Source organism: Nothoprocta perdicaria, unplaced genomic scaffold (genome assembly GCF_003342845.1).
Source record: "Nothoprocta perdicaria isolate Ctin4 unplaced genomic scaffold, notPer1 scaffold_234, whole genome shotgun sequence".
NCBI classification, from domain to species: Eukaryota; Metazoa; Chordata; class Aves; order Tinamiformes; family Tinamidae; genus Nothoprocta; species Nothoprocta perdicaria.
In genome coordinates, this window is record NW_020455460.1 from 910,164 (window position 1) to 929,511 (window position 19,348).

General features: G+C 60.2%; 1 protein-coding gene and 1 long non-coding RNA gene across 2 annotated transcripts in view; one reads left to right on the plus strand and one right to left on the minus strand.

Annotated features, from left to right (window-relative positions):
* The window catches only part of LOC112947520, a 14,620-nt gene extending 11,018 nt beyond the window's left edge, over positions 1–3,602 (plus strand). Inside the window, exons 3-4 of the long non-coding RNA XR_003249419.1 lie at positions 3,004–3,100; positions 3,517–3,602. This is a non-coding gene — a long non-coding RNA (uncharacterized LOC112947520). The remainder of the gene's footprint in view (positions 1–3,003; positions 3,101–3,516) is intronic.
* A 6,351-nt stretch (positions 3,603–9,953) lies between these two features.
* Positions 9,954–19,348, minus strand: part of DHX38 (DEAH-box helicase 38) — a 9,604-nt gene continuing 209 nt past the window's right edge. Inside the window, exons 2-27 of the mRNA XM_026039623.1 lie at positions 19,057–19,346; positions 18,449–18,636; positions 18,179–18,283; positions 17,598–17,763; positions 17,364–17,482; positions 17,135–17,211; positions 16,659–16,814; positions 15,483–15,644; positions 15,282–15,389; positions 14,957–15,069; positions 14,717–14,854; positions 14,266–14,452; positions 13,990–14,175; positions 13,717–13,857; positions 13,436–13,546; positions 13,244–13,360; positions 12,898–13,005; positions 12,678–12,790; positions 12,049–12,257; positions 11,813–11,967; positions 11,582–11,737; positions 11,374–11,508; positions 11,170–11,295; positions 10,708–10,803; positions 10,484–10,605; positions 9,954–10,327 (exon numbers count right to left, since the gene is read on the minus strand). Coding sequence (XP_025895408.1) covers positions 10,243–10,327; positions 10,484–10,605; positions 10,708–10,803; positions 11,170–11,295; positions 11,374–11,508; positions 11,582–11,737; positions 11,813–11,967; positions 12,049–12,257; positions 12,678–12,790; positions 12,898–13,005; positions 13,244–13,360; positions 13,436–13,546; positions 13,717–13,857; positions 13,990–14,175; positions 14,266–14,452; positions 14,717–14,854; positions 14,957–15,069; positions 15,282–15,389; positions 15,483–15,644; positions 16,659–16,814; positions 17,135–17,211; positions 17,364–17,482; positions 17,598–17,763; positions 18,179–18,283; positions 18,449–18,636; positions 19,057–19,346 — 3,669 coding nt within the window. The 3' untranslated portion in view covers positions 9,954–10,242. The remainder of the gene's footprint in view (positions 10,328–10,483; positions 10,606–10,707; positions 10,804–11,169; positions 11,296–11,373; positions 11,509–11,581; positions 11,738–11,812; positions 11,968–12,048; positions 12,258–12,677; positions 12,791–12,897; positions 13,006–13,243; positions 13,361–13,435; positions 13,547–13,716; positions 13,858–13,989; positions 14,176–14,265; positions 14,453–14,716; positions 14,855–14,956; positions 15,070–15,281; positions 15,390–15,482; positions 15,645–16,658; positions 16,815–17,134; positions 17,212–17,363; positions 17,483–17,597; positions 17,764–18,178; positions 18,284–18,448; positions 18,637–19,056; positions 19,347–19,348) is intronic.

Consider the following 19,348-nt stretch of genomic DNA (forward strand, 5'->3'; position numbering starts at 1 on the left):
CAGGAGCAGGGGCAGGCACAGGAGCAGGGGCAGGCACAGCGGCAGGAGCAGGGGTGCTGTGCACGCAGAGCAGGCAGTAGGGCGAGGGGCGCTGCCCAGCACAGCACGACCCGCAGCAGGTCACCCCGTGCGGGCTGGCGCGCACCCTCACGGCTGCTGCTGCAGCGAGCAGTGTCACCACCGGCTGCCCGCCCCCCAGCACAGGGCGTGGGCCTGTCCCCCACAGCCAGGCAGGACGCGGCTCAAGCACCCGCGCAGCTCCCGGGCTTCCCGCAGCAGCAGAGCCTGCTCCGCGCCAGGGCTGAGCAGCACCAACACAGAGAGTCCGTCATCTCCAGCACCACTGCCACCTGCCTCCGGTCCCCTCCCCGGCGCTGGAAGGAGAGGCAGAGGTGGCAGCACACAGGGCTGCGCCGAGGCCGGGCCCAGGCTCTCTGCAGGGGCTGCAACACAGCCAGGCTCGTTCCCACCTACTCCTGCCACCGAGGCTGCCTCCTCCTGCTCTCCATTTTTACACTTCCATTTTGCTTTCCCCTTGCTCTGGAGGGGACCCTCTCCCAAGAGCTGCAATGTTTTTTTAATAAGTATTTTTCAAGTAGCTGGCTGCGTCCCTGGAAAGGATAATGAGATCATTTTCATTGCAGAATGCAAAGCCGTGCAAGCCTTTCCTGTTTGTTATTTCTCCCCCGTACAATCTGACCATGCTGCTGATAATTTATGTTTGTTGATATTCCTCGGCAGCCAAACATACAGAATGTGCCCTAGACAGTATCCAAATGTGATTAGACCTGAGGTACCCGTTTCCTATGAACACAGAGAATTGGAAATTATCACTAGAACTGCAGAGAAATAACCTTTAGGGCTCATTAAAATTCCACGAGCGCAAACCCTGCTCCTGCTTTCCCTTTCATGCATGCAGCCAGTGCGGCGGCCGCGCTGCTGCTGCGGGGTGCCGCGCACCCCGAGCGGCTCCTACCCCTGGGAAGGCCGTGTGGATTGAGGGCAGCATCCCCACGGGGGAGGCGTGGGACAGCGTGGGGCTGGGGCTGCAGGGCACGGCAGCGGGAAGCACTGGTGCAGACCCTGCACGGCCAGGAGCAAAGGTGCAGAGCCGGCCAAAGGTGCAGAGTCCTGCATGCGGGGGGACCATGTCCCCTGCACCGCCACTTGCACCCTGGTGTCCCCTGCACCTCCACCTTCCACCCCGGTGTCCCCTGCACCGCCACTTGCACCCCGTGTCCGCAGCACGTCCCCGGGCCGGCCCCGCGCCGGGCGCCCCGCAGCGCCCCGAGCCCCGCGCTCGTTCCGGGCCGGCGCGGCCGCGGCCGGGGCTCTTAGGGGCGCGGCCGCCCCGACCCCTGCCGCGCCCTCCCGAGCAGGCACGAGAGCCGCGGCGGTTCGCTCCGGTCTGGCTCGGCCCGGTCGGGCTCGGTCTCGTCCGGCCCGGTTCGGGTCGGGTCGGGTCGGTCCGGTCCGGCTCGGTGCGGCTCGGCCCGCCCAGTCGCTCATTGTCCGCCGCCGCAGCCCCCCCGCTCCGTGAGTCACCGCCAGCGCCGCCATGTTGGTGCCGCGGCGGCGCCAGCGCGGGCCGACAGCGCCCCCTGCCGCGGCGGGCCGGGACCGGCGCTGCCGGGCGGGGGCCGCGGAACCGGACCGGACCGGACCGGATCGGACGGGACCGGACCGGACCGGACGGGACGGGACCCCCGCGGCGGGGCCCTCGCACGGCCCCGCGCATCCGGGGGGAGCCGCTGGAAGGGGGAGCACGGGCTGCTGCCGGGAGCGGGCCGAACCGGGCCGGACGGGACCGGACCGGGCCGCGGAGCCGGGCCCAGCCGGCCGGGCCGCCCCCGCGTGCCGCCGGCACGTGCCGGGGCGCCAGGGGAGCCCCGTGGTGGGCGCGACGCCGCGCGGAGCCGAGCAGGGGACAGCGACCGCCGGGCTCCCGGCTGCGCCCGGCCCGCGCACCGACCCGGACCGACACCAGCAACGGGAGGGAAGGCCGGTCCAGCACAAGGAGGCAGGAGCCTGGAAATGCCAAACGTGAAAAAATGAAAAACAAGTTGTTACCAGGAAAAGGAAGGAATTAATAAAGTGCAATGTGTCAGTGCAGGAAGTAGTGCTGGTTTGCCTGGGCAGACCCGCCTTCACTAATTAAATGCAAAATTATTCCATAAAAAGAAAAAAATGTGTAAAGAAAGTGCTTTTCTTCATGCAACAGCACATTGGTCTGTGAGATGCACTGGTGTGTGCATGTCCGCAGGGCAGGAGCGCAGCAGGGTGGCCCTGCACACAGCCGCGCGGACACGCCAGCACTGGGAGCCGCCCGGGCTCCGCTGCCCCGCGCGGGGGCCGCGGGGACTCCGGTGGGCGCACGTGCGGGACGTGGGAGCACCTTGGGAGGGCAGAAACAGCCGCAGGGCTGCGGGGGCCAAGGCACTTGCTGAAGCCCGTCCCTCCATGCGGCCAGATGGGCAGCGCATCCACGTGCTGCAGAGGGTGGTCAGCACCAGGGGTGCAGAGCTGCTCCTTCCCTCCTCACAGATGTGGGGTTCAGCAGAGGCAGTTCGGCCCTGTGTCCACAGGCTCTGCCTGGCTCCCCACGCGGGCTCCGCGTCGCCTCAGCCTTGCCCAGGACGCAGCGGGTCCGAGGTGCCCTCATGTTCGGTCCAAGGCGCAAGGGCGGGGAAGGTAAGGCCTGGCGCCCGTGTTGCCAGTGCCATGGAGGGGTCTGTGCTCGTTCTGCAGCGTCGATTCCTCCTGGTTCAGTCCCTTGAGTGGGAGAGCAGCTGGCGACGGCCAGGCCTGGACCACGCTCCCTCCCCTCGGCCACGGGCACGCTCCATTTCCATGGTGCACATCACATTTATCTGTGTTTTAGACTTTTTATCATTCTATCATCATAAGCAAACAACCTCTGCAGCTCATTCCACCGTTGGGATGAGGACGCCAAGAGGAATACACTGCAGTTCTCTCAGTTTTTGTTTGCCTGTTTTTCCCCAGGCTTGGGAGGGACCGCCGGCACGTGCCCAGAGAGCTGCTGCGTTTGCTCGGATTTGCTTCTAGGGAAGGTGCGAGGCCACATGAGGATGAAGGCTGGGTAAGCATAAAAATATGTAGCTCCTTTCCTGTGGTTGGATATTTTGCTTTACACTGGTAATTTTGTCACATGTAAGTATTTTTCCACTCATTCCATAACTCAGAAATAGCTGCAAGGATGTTAATCAAACATGTGAAGTAAATGAATTTTTGGGCAAAAGCTCAGCATGGAAAATTTTGCAAAACACAAGTGTTTCACACAGGAAAACACAGGCGCTGAGCCCGGTGTGACGCCACCGCGTCCGCGGAGCCGCACGTGTGGCCTCGCGGCCCCTTTGCCCCTCGCAGCAGCCGGCGCGGGGTCCCCACACAGCCCCCTTGGCGCTGCCTGCAGGGATTGCAGAGCATCCCCCTCTGGTCCTGCTCTGCACAGATCTGCCCTCATGACTCATTTCTGTGTTTTCTTCCATTTTGTAGGTAAAAATACCAACAGCTGCTGTGACACAGCAGCCTCTCAGCTGCCAGAGGAGTTCACCATCAACTGTGCTGCTTTCCTGCTCCCGGGCTTGCTCTTATTAAAGTGACACTGTTTGGGTCTTGCTCTAACCTGGTTTCTCTTTCCACTTGCTCCCCTGCGGAAGCCGGGGCAGCGGCACCAGGGCGGCAGTGGCACCGAGGCGGCAGGGCCCTCCCGGCGCCGCCGCTCCCCGCCTGCCCACGGCTCCCGGGAACCTCGCTGCTTCCTTTGTTTTCCCGATTTCCATTTTGCATCCTAAAATATTCACTCCAAGTTCCGCTTGACAGACGTCCCTAATCTAATCTCCACGTCTGCTTTCTAATTTTTGCAGTCAGGATAAAACAAATCGGCTGGCGTTAATTGCCTGCGCAGCGGCCTGGAGCTTTGAGCCGTGATTTACGAGCTTGGAGCAGGCGCTCTGCAACACATTTTTCTTAATTTATTTTTAATGAGTCTCTCAATTAATTTTCTTGGAAACATCTTAATGATGTTGGAGGCGGGTGTTAATGAGGTCTGCACCAGCTCCTCATTTTGCATATTTTAAAGTACCAAATAGCATCACGAGCAAGGGCCTCATCCCAAAACACAGCGCACACTGGTGAGAAGCGCCAGCCTGTCCTGCGTCTGCAGCTCCTCCCGGTGCCACCCCTGCAAAGTCCCTGATGTCCCCGTGTCCGCGAGTGCCGGCGCGCGCGGCTGGGCCGCCATCCTGTGCCCTGGCCACGCGGGTGCCGGGAGCGGCGGCAGCTGTGTCGCCTTTGTCCCTCGCGGCGCCTTGGGCCCCATCACCGCAGGCGGACGCAGGCGGCTCCGCTTTTGTCCCCACCGCAGAGTGGCAGCTGTTTAATTTCAATTAACACGGCGCTGGAGGAGCAGCATTAAGGCACTAATTAAAGCACAGGGCGAGCGCTGGCCTGGGGCGCTCCGGCACAGTGGCACTGCCGCCCCGGGTGCTCACCCCGCTCCAGTCCCAACGGGGCACCGAGCAGGACAGGGCCCCGGTGTTGGTGGCTCCCCGTGGTGCGTGGACAACCCCCCAGTGCCCCCATCCCCACGGCCCCAGGTGCAGGACAAGCCCCGTGGCTGCAGTGTCCGCCAGGCACCATCCAGCCCACAGCCCCGCAGCCCCGAGCCCCGGCCCAGGAGCCAACGCACAGCCTGGTCTGCCCAGCCTGGCCCGGGGCAGCAACACACAGGGCAGCACCGCATGGGGCAGCAAAGCATGGGGCAGCATAGTGCAGAGCAGCATGGCAAGGGGCAGCACACGGCGGCATGTGTCACAGCAGTCCCAGAGCTGTGGTGGGCACTGGCTGGTGGTGTTACCAGTGCTGCTGTCGTGCAGTGGTCAGGGCAGAGGTGGCAAAGGGCCGTGCAAGGGGCAGCTGCAAACGGGCCCCAGCTCTGCCAGCCGCCGCTCGCCCGCGGGGCCGCAGAGCCAGGCCGTGCTGGGCTGCGCAGAGCTGTGAGCAGCATGCGCAGCGCGCGGTGCCCTGCAGAGCTGCAGGCGCCGTGCAGCTCTGCGCTGCGCCCTGCAGAGCCGCGCTGGGCTGCACCGAGCTGCTGCGCATGGCGGGCCCTGCATGGCACCGGCTGCTGCGGGTGCAGCCAGCTTGGATGGGAAGGGAGCACCGGGGGTGGCCGTGGGGGTCACCGAGCCGGCTGTCCCGGATGCTCTGGCTGCTCCGGCCGCCCGGTGCCATGCACCCAAGCAGGTCCCATGCCAGTACCGAGTTCCCCTCCTGGGCCCGACCTGGACCGCTTCCCAGTGGAACAGGGGGAAATGGCCCCGCAGGTCAGCACGGCCCTGGGGAATCCGCCGCAGACGCTGTCCCCGAGTCTCCGTGCAGCGCCGAGGGCCGGCCGGTGTCCCCTGGCTGCGGCTCCCGCCCTCCTGGGCCACTCGCTGGTACTGCAGGACACTCGCACACCGAGAGGGGTTTGGGTTTCTGCTCTTTCTCTCCTCTGCCCCGCTATTGATCCAGTGCTTTAAGAGAGGAAAAAAATCTCCTAGGCTGCCTAAATACTATTGATTTGTGCCGGGAAGCTGCGTGAACAGAGAAGGGCGTGGAGAGATTGAAATTTCATTTCCGACAACTTGTTCCTGTTATTTTTATCCTTTTGGACAGTGAGAAATATGGAGTAACAGCCTCAGTCGACAGCTCCTCAGAGGGAGCAGCGCAGCTCCCCTGGTGACATGGCGCAAGAACTGGGCATGGCAGGAATCTGTTGCAAGTGCCGCACATGTGCAGCACGAGTGCAGTGTGAGTGCAGCACCTTGTGCAGCATGAGTGCAGTGCCATGCACACCCCAGCACAGCAGGAGGCTGCTGTGGGCACTACCATGCACGTGGCAGGAGGCACCATGCGACGCCAGAGCGGCACACAGGGCTCGTGCTGGGAGTGGTGCACGGACAGAGTCAGGAGGCCTCATGGCATCTCTGGGTGCAGGGGCAGGAGGGGTCAGGAGGATCCGTGTGCGTTGCCAGGTTCTGGTTCTCACCTTTGTCCCTGGAACCCGGTGCCGCGCACAGATCCACGGGGGTGCCAGGTGTCGCGGCCGGAGCGTCGCAGGATGAGGCGTCCGGGCCGCCGCTGGGAAGCCGCCACGGTGAGAGGCCAGGAAGCGGCACTGGGTGCAGGGGGTGCTGGAGACGGCGGTGGCCGGGCTGGTGCGGCGCGGTGCAGCTGGACGGGGCTCTGCAGGGTATCGCGCTGCTGGGGCGACCTGCGGCAGGGAGAACCTGCAGGGGGTTGCAGTGCCATGTGGGCACAGCTGGAGCTCCACGATCCCTGTGTCCGGCAGGAGCGGGCGGCCAGGCCGCGGTGCCGCCGGGGAGGTGCCGGCAGCTCCTGAGCGGCCCCGGGTGAGCAGCAGCCATGGGGGAGCTGAGCGCCCAGGCGCAGCCCCCATCCCAGCTGGAGCCCCAGGTGAGCAGCGCCCATGGCCACCCGCACCCCCGGGATGGGACAGGGCAGCGGGCGCCTGCAGCAGAGACCCTTCACAGCGGTGATGCTGGACGGTGCTGCACCCCAGGGACAAGGGCCAGCAGCAGCACTGGATCCAGGACGGGTGCTGGGCTGGATCCAGGAGCTGCAGCAGGGCCTGGACACCTGCCAGGGCCGGAACCAGGAGAGCCTGGCCCACCTGCAACGGCAGGAGACTGCGGCGGAGCGGGAGCAGCGAGACCTGGCGCTGCTGCTGCAGCAGTGCCAGGCGCTGATGGTGCAGGTACTGCTGCTGCAGCACCCATGGGCGCAGCTGTGGGTCCCATTGTGTGTCCCGCCAGTGCTGCCTGCCCGGCTCCCCCAGGTGCTGCAGTATGAGGCAGCGCTGCGGCAGCGCTGCCCGGGGCTGCAGCCGCCCCCAGAGGCACCCAGCTCGGCTAAGGGTGCCAGCAGCGCGGCCCGGAGGGGGCCAGGGCGGCGCCGGGAGCAGAGTGAGGTGCTGCTGAGCAGAGCTGAGGAGCTGCGGGAGCAGGAGCCGCACGGCGCCCAGGAGCCCCGTGACACCAGCAGCCAGGTGGGTGATGCAGGGACGAGCCCACAAGGTCCTGGGGGCCCAGGGTGCTGGCAGCGCAGGGCCACTGGCACGGGGCTCTGCTGCTCATGCAGGCACAGATGCAGGTGCAGGCAGAGGCGTCAGTGCAGGTGCAGGGTCATCCCAGCGGGCAGCAGGGGCCAGTGGCAAAGCAGCTCCCTGACCTGGCACAGGATGCGCAGGCCGTGCAGGTGGCCAAGCAGAGCAGCTCCACGGAAGGTGGGCAAGCCTGGGGTGCCAGGACGGGGTTTGGAGCTGTGACCCGTAGGTGTCACAGGGGATGAGCGGGAGCCCGGAGCTGTTGTGCCCAGCTCTGCTCCCCCACACCGGCAAGGGCAGGCGATTCCAGGGCTCCTGCTCCCCACTCAGCCCCGGCGCAGCCTCCACTGGCCCCCATCTGCCCGGCCCCCGCAGAGGCGCCGCCCTGCCCGTGCCCAGGGAAAGACACGGAGCGCGGGGGCGGCGGCGAGATGGAGGCCGAGCTGCGAGCGCTGCAGGAGCAGGCGGCCAGCAGCAGGGCCGAGGCCGCGCAGAGCAGGTAGGGCGCGAGGCCGGCGCAGGAGCAGGACAGGGCTGCAGCAGCTGCAGCGGTGCCCTTGTGCAGGGAGGAGGCTGCACAGCTGCGGGTGGAGCTGGGCTGGTGGCAGCAGCAGCAGGCGGTGACGCTGGAGCAGGCGCTGCAGCACAGGGGCGCCGCGGCGCAGGCCGAGGAGAGGCTGCGGCACAACCAGGCGCAGCTGCAGGCACTGCGGCAGCAGGTGGGTATGCGGCCGGGTTCCCCTGCTGCAGGGTGGCCATGCCGGCGGCCTTGCGCCAGGCTCACCCCGCACCTCGCCGCCCAGTGCCAGGAGCTGCAGGAGGAGCTGGGCTGGCAGCAGGAGTGCAGGGAGAAGCTGCAGCTGGAGCTGCAGCAGACCAAGGAGTGGAGCAGCAGCCTGGAGCGAGAGATCGGGGTGCTGCAGCAGAGTCTGTGCCGCAGGGAGCGGGCGGTGAGTGGGGAGCAGCACCAGGCAGCCCAACCTGGCGGGCGGCAGCACCGGCCTGGAGGCAGCTCCCGCTCAGCTCCCGCCTTCCGCAGCTGGGGGAGCAGGAGGAGCGGTGCCAGGGCCTGCAGAGCCGCCTGCTCTGGCTGCAGGAGGAGCTGGGGGCCGCGCAGGCCCGGGAGCAGCAGCGGCAGCGGCAGCTGAGCGGGGCTGAGGAGACCATCCGCGCCCTGCAGCACGAGGCCGCCTGCAGCAGGCAGCACGTGGCAGAGCTGCGGGGACAGGTGAGGGCCGCTGGGCAGCGCGGGCGACAGCGCGGGGCCCAGCTCAGCAGGCTCTGCCCCGGCGCTGCGCGCAGCTGCAGGCCGTGCCCACCCTGCGAGCTGAGCTGGCCCAGGCCCAGCAAGGGAAAGCGCAGCAGGAGGAGGAGATCGCGGCCTATGAGGAGCAGAGGCAGCAGCTGCACTGGGAGCTGAGGAAGCTGCAGGGCTGCCAGGAGCACAGCAAGCAGGAGGTGAGTGCCGCCAGGCTCTGGTCTGTGCCCCTGAGGCACGTGCAGACCCCTGCCCTACGTCCTGCCTGGGACAGGCCCTCACCCTGGAGAAGAGGCTGCAGGAGCTGAGCAGCCAAGCCCAGCAGTGGCAGCAGCTGCACCAGGACAGCAAGCGAGCACTGGCCATGCGGGACGAGGAGCTGGTTGTTTGCAAGGTGGAGTTGGCTTTCCTCAAGGAGAAGCTGGACAAGGCCCTGGAGCAGGTGCGAGATGGGAGCAGGCACCACAGAGCCCGTGGGCATGAGGAGCTGGGCTGGATCCCCGGCCCTAGGGAAAAGCAGAGCCAGGGCCCCAGGGAGGACAGAGCTGCTGCGGACAAGCCAGAGCAGCACCCAGCACGGTCCGCACTACCCTCTTCTCCTCAGAATACCCTTCTTTGGCTCTCTTATTAGAAAGAAGCCATTCATCATGAAACTAACGTGTTGCAGCAGAAGTTTGCAGTCACCAGCACAGAGGTAACAGTGCTGCCCCACCACTCAGCCCCAGGGACTGCTGCCCCGGCTCACCCTGGCTCTCGCCTTCACCTGGCGCCCTGGGCACGCAGAGGCTCAGGCCAGGAGGCGCCTGAGCAACGCAGGTCCCTTGCAGGCAGAAGCCCTGCGCTCCTCTCTCACCGCAGCACACGCCGACAGCAGCAGGCTGCAGCGCGAAAGCGAGCGGATGCTGCTCAACATGAGGCACTTGGTGACAAAGCAGAAGTGAGTGAGGAGCTGCCCAAGAGCAGAGGGGCAGGGAGCTGCTTTCTCCTGGACTGGCATCTACTTATGTGACCCACCCCTCCCTTCCAGGCAGTCAAACGAGAAACTAGAGCAAACGATCCAGCAGCAAGTCAAGCAGATTGCTGAGTTGACAGGCGAGAAGGAGTAAGTGGTGAGCATGGGGAGAGGATCTGAGTGCTTTGCAGAGAGCATTACTGCTGAGCATGCTAGTGCACGGGACAGATGAAGCACTGCACTCCTCAAGCTGCCCCAAGGGCAGCAGATGAGGATATAGGCTTGCATCACCTCCTCACCTCCCTTTCACTGCCCTTCCTCCAGGCAGCTCCAAAACACACTGGAAAGGCTGGAGGAGGAAAACAAGTACCTTAGGGTCAGAGCAGAGGAGCAGCACCGTGAGTGTGAGCAGCTGAAGAGGAGCAGAGCTCCCGCCACAGCCTGGCCTGAACCAGTGCTAGGCCTGTGCTCCAGTGTGTAGAGGGACACAGTGTGCCCAGGGCACAGCTCGCACAAGACCTGCCCTTGTAGTAGGCCAGGACATGGATGAGCCAGGCTCACCTTGTCTTTGCCCTGTGAGACAGTGCAACTCTGTGCCTTGGCCTAGGCTCTGCAGGGCAGCGACTTGACTGCACAAGCCCTGCACAGCTCTGTAGGGCTGCCTCCCCCCAGCATTTGTCTGCGAGACAAGAAGCAGCACAAAACAAAGCAAGGGTCAAAGACTAACAACCTTTAAACAAATAAAATTATTTTTGTTCTGTAGCAAAAGTAGTGCCAAGCACCGAAGCCTTGCTGGGCCACATGCTGTAGCGAGCTGAGCAGCGGTGGAGCTTGGCAGGCTCCTGAGACTCAGCTGCTCCTGGAAGCCCCTAAGCCTTGGCAGCCGTGGGCACTGCTGTCTCAGAGGCCAAAGCGGGCTGGGGTGCGTCGCGGCGTCAAGGGCTCCCCCTGCTCCTTCCGCCCAGGTGTGTAGATTTTAGTAGACCTACCAGGAGAGAAAAGGGCGATTAGCTGAAGACATAAGACACAACCTTTTCCTGAATCTGGGCTTCCTGGGGTGGAAGGTGTGTGTGGACATTTGGGAAACTCCATGCAGCCGCCTGCTGAAGGGCAATCCATGGTGGGCAGGTTTAGGACCCACCTGGCGGTGCCCATCGGGTTGCGGCGCTCCTGTTCCTCCCGGCGGGCACGAAGCTGCTCCTCGGCCAGAGCCATCTCCTGCTCCATGAGAGACGCCTCTGCCTTGGCACGCCGGCGGTTCTCCTAGGTAGGACAGCAGCTCATCAGGGACAGGCAGGCGCCCAGACAACAGCAGCAGACGCTGCAGACCCTGTTACTGCACATCACCACACACAGGAGACTCACCTGGCTTGACTTGCCAGCATGTTTGATACTGTAGAACATGGGGCCCAGCTCTGCCAGCCACTCTCCATCCACAGCAGTGACACACTGCATGTATTCCTGCACGGACAGAAGGAAAGCCCAGGGTAACAGGATGGCACTACCAGATTCTTGGCGGCTGTCTCCCTCATTCACTTGCTAACAGCAGTTCTCAAGCTAGGGATATACCCCCTTCCAGGCTGCTACTGCTGGCTTTAGAAAGCTGCTGGTGAGCAGCTGCTTTGATGAGACCGCAAAGAGCCTCAGTATGACCTACATCTGCCAGGAACAGGCTCCTGGGAAAGAACAAACAGCGCTCTGCAGGTGGCACATGCATGGCTGGCAAGGCAGAAGGCCAAGAACTCCCCTTCTAACACACTCTGATATCACAGCAAAGCCCTTGCAAGTCTCCTCAATCTTCTCACCGTCTTTAAAGCTCAAACTCACCTTGGTGGTCATGACCAGTTCATGATACACAATGTAGTCTGGTGTGTAGCCCATGCCGAACAGGGAGCTTGTGGGATGCAGATGGCAGGGCATGCCTGTGCGGATGTTCACATACTCCCCAATGCCCTGCCCAGAGAAGTGTGGTTAGTACACGCATGACAGACACAGCCTCTCGTCCCGTAACCTAGCACAAAGTCCTCTCACCTTCAGCTTTGCAGCCTGATGGAAATACGCAGCACAGATGCACTTCCTGACAACATCCCAGTCAGTGCCACAGGACGCCAGGCTCATCCGCTGCTGCACCATGATGTCCTTGAGCTGGGCACGCACCTCTCGCACCTGCAAGATTTGTAACAATTAGGTCCCTCTCCTGCACAAGGCTTCATCCTGCAGCCTGTTGCCACCGCCTCACCTTCCGCATGGCCTTGGCATGGATGAAGTGCTGGTTGCACCACAGTGTAGAGTAGTTGTTGTTCTTCCACTGCAGGTAAACGTTCAGGTAAGTCAAGTGATCACTCTCTGGGACAGCAAATTTCTCCCGCACCTGGTCACTCTCCTCCTCTCGGCCCTGAGATGAGTGAAGAACATAGGTTAGTCACAGGGCAGGGGAAGGCCCCAAACCACTGAAGAAGTGAGATGGTACCTTAGGGCGATAGAAGATGGCAGGCACAGACAGCATGGACACAATGAGCAAGATCTCAGAACTGCAACTCATATCACAAGAGACAATGAGCATTTTGGAGAGAGCAGGATCCAGTGGGAACTCCACCATAAGACGTCCCGTAGAGGTCAGACCACCTGCAGGAACAGCACAAGGATCAGCAGCCATGCAGGTCTCAGCAGGCTCATGGGCTGGCAGCCTACCCCAACAGCCAGTACCTGTGTTATCTAGTGCGCCCAGGATCCACAGCTGGTACATGGAGTTCAGCATGTTGTCCTCAGGGGGTGGATCCATGAAATGGAACTGCAGCAGGTCCTGCACACCCAGAGACTTGAGCAAAAGCACCACGTTGGCAAGATTGGTGCGTTGGATTTCAGGCACTGTGGTGGTCAGAAGCTCGTTCTTGTAGGCGCTCTGGGTGTAGAGCCTAAGGAACACACGAAGAGCATGTTGCTGCTCAGATCACTGTGCTCCTCACCAAAAGACCAACCATTGCCCAGTGCAGACAGGCAGTGACAGGGCAGTGGCTCTGCTCTCAGCTAAGACACAAGCAGGATCCCAGGGGCAGAACAGCCCCCCAGCACATAAAGGTTCCTGCAGCACAGTGCACACTTGAGCACTGTCCTTCCCCATGTGCAGACTAGTCTTAAAGCAAAACCTCAAGGAAGCTGCCTTTGGCTACGCTGTTGGAATGAAGACTGGCAAGGGCAGAAACTGAAGCATTCCTTTCCACCAGAGGGTACTAGATCCAAAACAAAGGGCCCAAAAGTCTGTCCACTTCCTACATATATAACCAGAGACCAGGCTGAGAGCGTGACAGAAACACAAACGCCAGTGAGGTACCTACCTGAAGCAGTGACCGGGGCCTGTCCGGCCAGCTCGACCTGCCCTCTGATTGGCATTGGCCTGACTGATGGGGTAAATCTGCAGTGCATCCATGCCTATGCGGGGGTTGAAAACCTGCAGGGCAAGCGACGAGCAGAGAAAAACTGGGTCACTGTCCCAGAACTCCCTCAACCCAGGCTCACAGATCACAAATGTAAACAGGACAAGAAACGTTTTCTCACCTTCAACTTGCAATAGCCAGAATCAATCACAAACATGATTCCATCCACCGTCAGCGAGGTCTCTGCGATGTTGGTGGCAACAATGCACTTCCTGACCCCATCCGGAGCCTGTAATCATACCACACACCGGTTAGATCCCTAGATGAGATCCCTTCCCCAAGGAAGGGTGCACAACAGCAATATTTAACCCAGGACCGGAGAATTCCTTGGAAAACGAGGGCAGTACATGCTACCTATCACCCTCTTCATGAATACAAGTGGCATCGCAGCATCACTTGTGCTTAGTGGCATCTTCCCTGCACTGGCAGCCCCAGTCCTACCCCTCTCACTGACGACATATCATCACCTTCTGGAAGATCTTGGCCTGCAAGTCTGAGGGCAGCTGAGAATAGATGGGCAGTACAGCAAGAGCAGGTGCTTTCTCCAGCTCCTCAAGGTGCTCCACAATTTGCTCTGAGGTCACCTGTACACAAAGAGAGCTGTTAACTTGAGACTATAGCAACAAGGGGATAGGACAGTGCCTGCCCTCGCAGCTCACCTCAATGTCTTCCTGGCCAGGCATGAAGACAAGAATATCTCCAGGAGCACCAGAGAGATGCACCTGTAGGGCTTGTTTCACTGCTGCCTCCACATAATCCTCTTGCGGGGTCTGAAAGGCACAACCCAGGTTACAGGTATTGAGGATCTCACCTTTCCCATCCTGGTCACAACACTGCATCACAGGGTGTCTACCCCTCTTCCTTCTTCCTTGTACGCCAGAAAGCAGAGAAGACCCAAGTCACAGCCCCCTCCCACCACTCTTTGCAATGCTGACTTCACCTTGCTGAAGAGAATGTCGACAGGAAACGTGCGCCCAGGAATGTGGAAAATGGGAACATTCCCAAAGAAGGAAGCGAATTTATCTGCGTCCATGGTGGCTGAGGTGACAACAAGCTTCAGATCTGAGCGCCGGGCCACAACCTAGGAAAGAGATGGAAGGAAAACTAAGGAAGTGGCATTCACACAAGGCTCCAGGCTGCTTCTATAACTGCACGAGACAGAACCAGCTCAAGTACTCCATGCCACTGGCCTCTCATCCAGCCTCACACGCACCTCCCGAAGCAGGCCAAAGAGCACATCAGTGTTGAGCGAGCGTTCATGTGCCTCATCCATGATGATGGCACTGTAGTGGTCCAGGTCAGCCTCTCGCAGCGACTCACGAAGAAGAATCCCATCCGTCATGTATTTGATCAGCGTGTTCTCTGATGTGCAGTCTTCAAAGCGGATGGCATAGCCCACCTGGGAGGGCAGAGACAACAGCAACTCTTCTCACCGCCCCACGCATGTGCTGTTTGCACGATGCACCTCCACACTCCACGTCGGACTCACCTCCTCTCCCAGACGCACCCCCATCTCTTCACTGACCCGCTTGGCAACTGACATAGCTGCAACTCTGCGGGGCTGGGTGCAGCCAATCATGCCATAGTCTGTGTAGCCATCCTCATGGAGGTACTGCGTCAGCTGAGTCGTCTTCCCACTCCCCGTCTCCCCCACCACAATCACGATGCTGTTGTCCCTGAAGAGACAGAAGGAGTTTCTTCGTACAATGCAGAGAAGGGCTCTTTCACTCACAGCCCTGCATGGTCGCACAAGAGTCCTACTTCATGTTAGACAGGGAAGGTGCTGCCAACAGAGAGCAATATGCTTTTTCCAGGGAGTGCAGCTCCATACAAGCCACACATCTAGGAGAGATTCTCTCTTGGGATCTTGTGATGTTAGAAAAAAAAAAAAAAATGAAGTTGTCACTATAGCAGCCCTAGTTGTTCCCTAGCAGGCATACCTGAGAATGGAGAGCAGCTCTTGCTGCACAGCAAAAATGGGTAGATATTGTCTCTGCTCCAAGATTGATTTCTTCTTGGCAAACTCACTGCTTGCTTCACTTTTTTCTTTCATGTGTTCAGCAAATTTCTGCTCAGTCCTGGGGAAACACCAGAAATTCTGAATCCATCTCCCTATAGACTTTGCTATGCCTACAGCCTCATCACCAGCTAATCAAGAGGATTAGAAGAGCAACTCCTACTTGTAATCCACTTTGCCATCTTCTGTCACCATCTCATCCTTCTCCTCCTCTTTCTTGATCCCCATAATGTCTCCCAGCTTTGTGCCTGCCAGTTCCCAATGTTTATGTTGAGCCTGGAAGGGCAGAGAGCACTATCACTGTGGCAACCAATATAACTGCAACTCAGGGCAGAGAGCAGCATCACTTTGACCCAGCAATGACTGACATGAATAATAACTTATTCAAAATGTAAGGCTGGAAAAGCACCGAAAGACCAAAAAACGGGCTGCAAGGCACAATATGACATACTAAACATGGGCAGATAGGCCAAGAGGTCACACCATACCCTTTTACGCTCCTTTTGCTCCCTGTGCTTGCGCACCAGCTGGCTGCCTTTCCGAGCAATGATGGCCAAATCTGACGTGGCGTCCTTGACAGGGATGACTGGCTCTGGCTAGAGGAAGGAGATATCAAGATATTGCTCTGATATGGATTGCTCACCTTTCTGGGGCGCTCTGCCATCAGCACCTTTAGCCACAGTCCCCACCTGCTTGGTGAAGACTATCCTCCCATCTAAGAAAGGGGGCACGAGATTGTGCACCAGCAGATGCACTTTGGCCGAATTATCCTCCTCAAAGTCTTCATCCACTTCAATACGGTGAACCACTCCACTGGTCAGCATGCGATTTGTCTCCCAGCGTTCATTATCCTACAAGAACAAGATTTATGTTGTGTAACACAAGATTTAACTACTATCCCTCACACTACACTCAAGAAGAGCTAAAAGGCTCCTTATACCTACCACACAGTATATATAGAACAAACTGACTGCAGGGCAAAAGAAAAAGCAACGTGGGTAACTGCAAGGCGCTACACAGGCACAACCAACTCAGGTTGGCCGAACTTTTATACATGAAATAGCAAGCTAGAAGCAGCCAGTCGCTCAAGGCAAAACCTTGTCTCTGCCCTGGGCTGTACACTGAAGTTATGCCACATGGCTTCAAGCATTGACAGGATCCAGAGCTGTATTTGTCTTTCCCAAACCAGTAAAGACAGTGAAGCCTCAGAAAAGAGCCTGAGAGTTCACTTCAGAACACTGAGCTCAGGTTTCAGTGAAAATAGGATGAAACTGAATAAATCTGGAATACAACGAACACGGAACACTGAAGGTTCCAGTCTAAGGAGCCAAAAAGCAAGCACCAGGGAAGAAATGGTAACCAGAAATAGCAGGTATGGAGAAACAGACTGACTGCATGAAGTACCTGATGAACTGGATTGTCCTATGGAAATGCATGGCAGACATCACCCACAAGACCCCTGCTGTACCCTGAATACTCCAAGAAGCCTCGACACAAACGCATGTGCCAAGGGCAGCAGCCCTGACTCTTCACTAGGCAGCAGAGCACAGACCAAGGAACACAACTCATGCCCAGAATAGCAGCAGCATAGCCCTCCGCATTCCTGAAGCTCTGGATACTATGATCCATGACCAAGTGGCTCTAATGAGGAGTTCTGTCCCATGCAGTAGACGCAGGGGCTCACTTTCCAAGGGAGCTTACCAGTAGTTTCCCTGGAATCCCTCATTCAGCCTGGGCCAGTACAAAGATTGTCCTCTCCATCCGACAGCAAGGGCTCAGCCTTTCCTGTCAGCACGCGGGTCTCTTAGGAAGCAGCAGAGAAAGCTCTCCTTGCACACCCAGAATGGCCACCCACGTGCCCCTACCTCATTGATCTGCCGCCGCTGTGCAGAGATGCGCTTCTGCCTCTGCTTGTGCAAGTGCTGCTCCCGCTTCTTCACGTACTCCTCTGAGGAGTAGGCCAAGGGATTGTGGAACTCATCGTAGCCCTCATCCATCATGTACCAGTCCCGGTCAGCTTGCTGGGAGGGGAGAGGGAACAGTCAGCTTTGGACTGCGGCCAGCCCAGCAGGCCAGGGAGGCGCTGAAAACCCCTCTGGACACAAGCACACCCGGGATGCTCCGGACCCTGGAGGCAGCACAAGCATGTGCGAGACGTGCACCTGGGAGGCCTCACAAGCTCGCCCAGGATGCATGCCCGGGCTGCCGCACAAGCCGCAGAGGATGCTCCGGGCCCGGGATGCTCCGAGCCGCCACTCCCCATCTCGCCGCCCGGGGGAGCCCATGCACCATGGCTGCCTCCACCGGCACCGGCTCTTCCCCAGCCGGGTCAGGCTCTTACCCGCTGGTCATCCTCCCACTGCTGCCGCTCCTCCTCTGTCTCAAAGGCGATGCCCTCCTCCCCGTCCTCACGCCGCCCTAGACACAGCAAACTGGTCAGTGCAGCCCGGGACCCTCCTGCCCTGGCCACTTGTGCAGGGAGGCCCACAGCCCCTGTCCTTGTGCTGCAGGGAGCGAGGAGGAGGATTAAGCCAGGCCTCATTCTGTGCAGCGCAGCCCCAGCTCCTCACCTTTTCCTCTGGACAGCCGTGGTGTGGCCCCCAAGTGCCTCCGGTCATCAGCCCACTCATTATACTTGTACGACGGGGTGGGCAATGGCGTCTTATCCGAGTACCTGCTTCTCACAGACCTGGGGAAACAGCATGAAGGAAGAAATAATGGCCACTGCCAGTTACTGCTCTTACACACGCTCTCCCCTTTCCGCATATCACCCCCTCACAGCCTTTCGTTCCAGGTACTGATACCTGTCCCGATCTCTTCGATCTGTGTCTCGTGTGGATGATGTCCTGTGGCTGCGCTCAGAATCCCGATAGGAAGGTGTAGGTGAGGGAGACTCCCACTGTGAGCGGCGAGTACTGCTGTAGCCACTATCCTCTTCCTCCCAGCCGGAGCGAGATGGTGTGGCTGCATCTAGAAGAGACAGAGCTCGACACCTGATGCTCACACAGTGGCCCAGGGCGCCTGCAGCCATCTCATACGCTCCAGCAAGAACCATGGAGACAGTGTACCCACTCACTCTTTAAGAGATGGTGCTGTCCCTGTCAAAGAAAAAGGACCACGGGGCCATATCCACATCACATGGACCCAAGAGAGACCCCCAGATGCCTGGGATCAACCAGGCTTCCCCACACAACTGGCAGGATCAAACCCAGGCCCATATTCAGGAAGAGCCATCAGCTTTATGCTTGCCCTAACCACAGACCCTAGGAAATACAAATGTTGTTATCTACACTTGCACTGACAAAAATAGCAGAATCAAAAGACGAATAAAATCCTCCCTGTAAAGGTTCAATGAAAACACTAGCAGACCAGATCTCACTCCTACCTTTGGGTCTGTGTCTGGGACTCTCTGGTTCACTCCTCCTGCTGCTCCGCTCTGATGAACCATCCCTCTCTGATCTGCTGCTGTGACGACTTCGGTCCCGCTCCTCTGTGGACAGAAAATAAAATAAGTGAGTGACATTAGATGCTCAGCGCACAAACGGGTTTCCCATGTCTGCCCTAAATAACTCCCTGAAGATAACAACTACAAAAATGCCAGGGGACAGGCCCAAACATCCTAAGCACAGAGTCATGAAGACTTCAGAGCAGTTACCTCGATCCCGTTTGCGCTCATGATCCCGATCCTTACTGCGCTCCTTCTTTCGTTCCTTTTCCTCCTTGGAGGAAGCAAAGACACCTTGCTCCCGACGCTCCTTTTCCCGCTGCCGACTGCGTTCCCAGAACTCCTCGCTGACGCCCCCTGTGTAGGAAGGTGTTTCCACACGGGCAGAGCGGTAATGCCTGAAGAAACAGCAGAGAGAAGAAAAGCGCTTAGAAGGAGCTGGTCCTGGGCTTCCCTCACACGACTCTCACCCCGACCCCTGCTCCAGGCACAGTCCGTGCTCAGAACTGCTCTCCCCATCCCCGGACGCAGCCCAGGGCGCAGTTCCCGCTCTCAGCGCACATAGAGCGGGCAGCCGCTTGGCGAGCGGCCGCTGCCGTTCTCTGGACAGGACACGTCCTGGCAGGGCCCCATGGGGACAGGCACGGCGGAAGGGCCTCTCCCAGCACTGCCCGCCCTGAAGCTGAGTCCCGCGGCCCCTGCCGAGCAGACCCCGCCAAGGAGGCCCCTGTGCTGCGGCGGGGCTCAGCCCGGCGGCCGTGGCGGCAGAGGGCACCGAGGGCTGCACAGCAGCCGGTGCCGCCGGCCGCGGGCCCCACCTGTCCGCGCGGGCGCCGCGCCCGGCCGTGCCGCTATCCTCGGCGCCGTCCTCCTCGGCGGGGCTGCCGGCCTCGTCCCGGCCCTCCTCCCAGTCGCGGAAGGAGGAGACGCGCGAGCGCTTGGCGCCCGCCGCCTCCTCGCGCTGCCGCCGCTTCTGCGCGGCCAGCAGGTCGAGGCCGAGCAGCGAGGCGCGCGGCGCGGGCGCCTTGAACAGGTGCTGCTCGGCGGCGCCGCGCACCAGCCCGCCGGCCTCGCCGCCCGCGCTCGTCCCCGCCAGCCGGTGCAGCGACT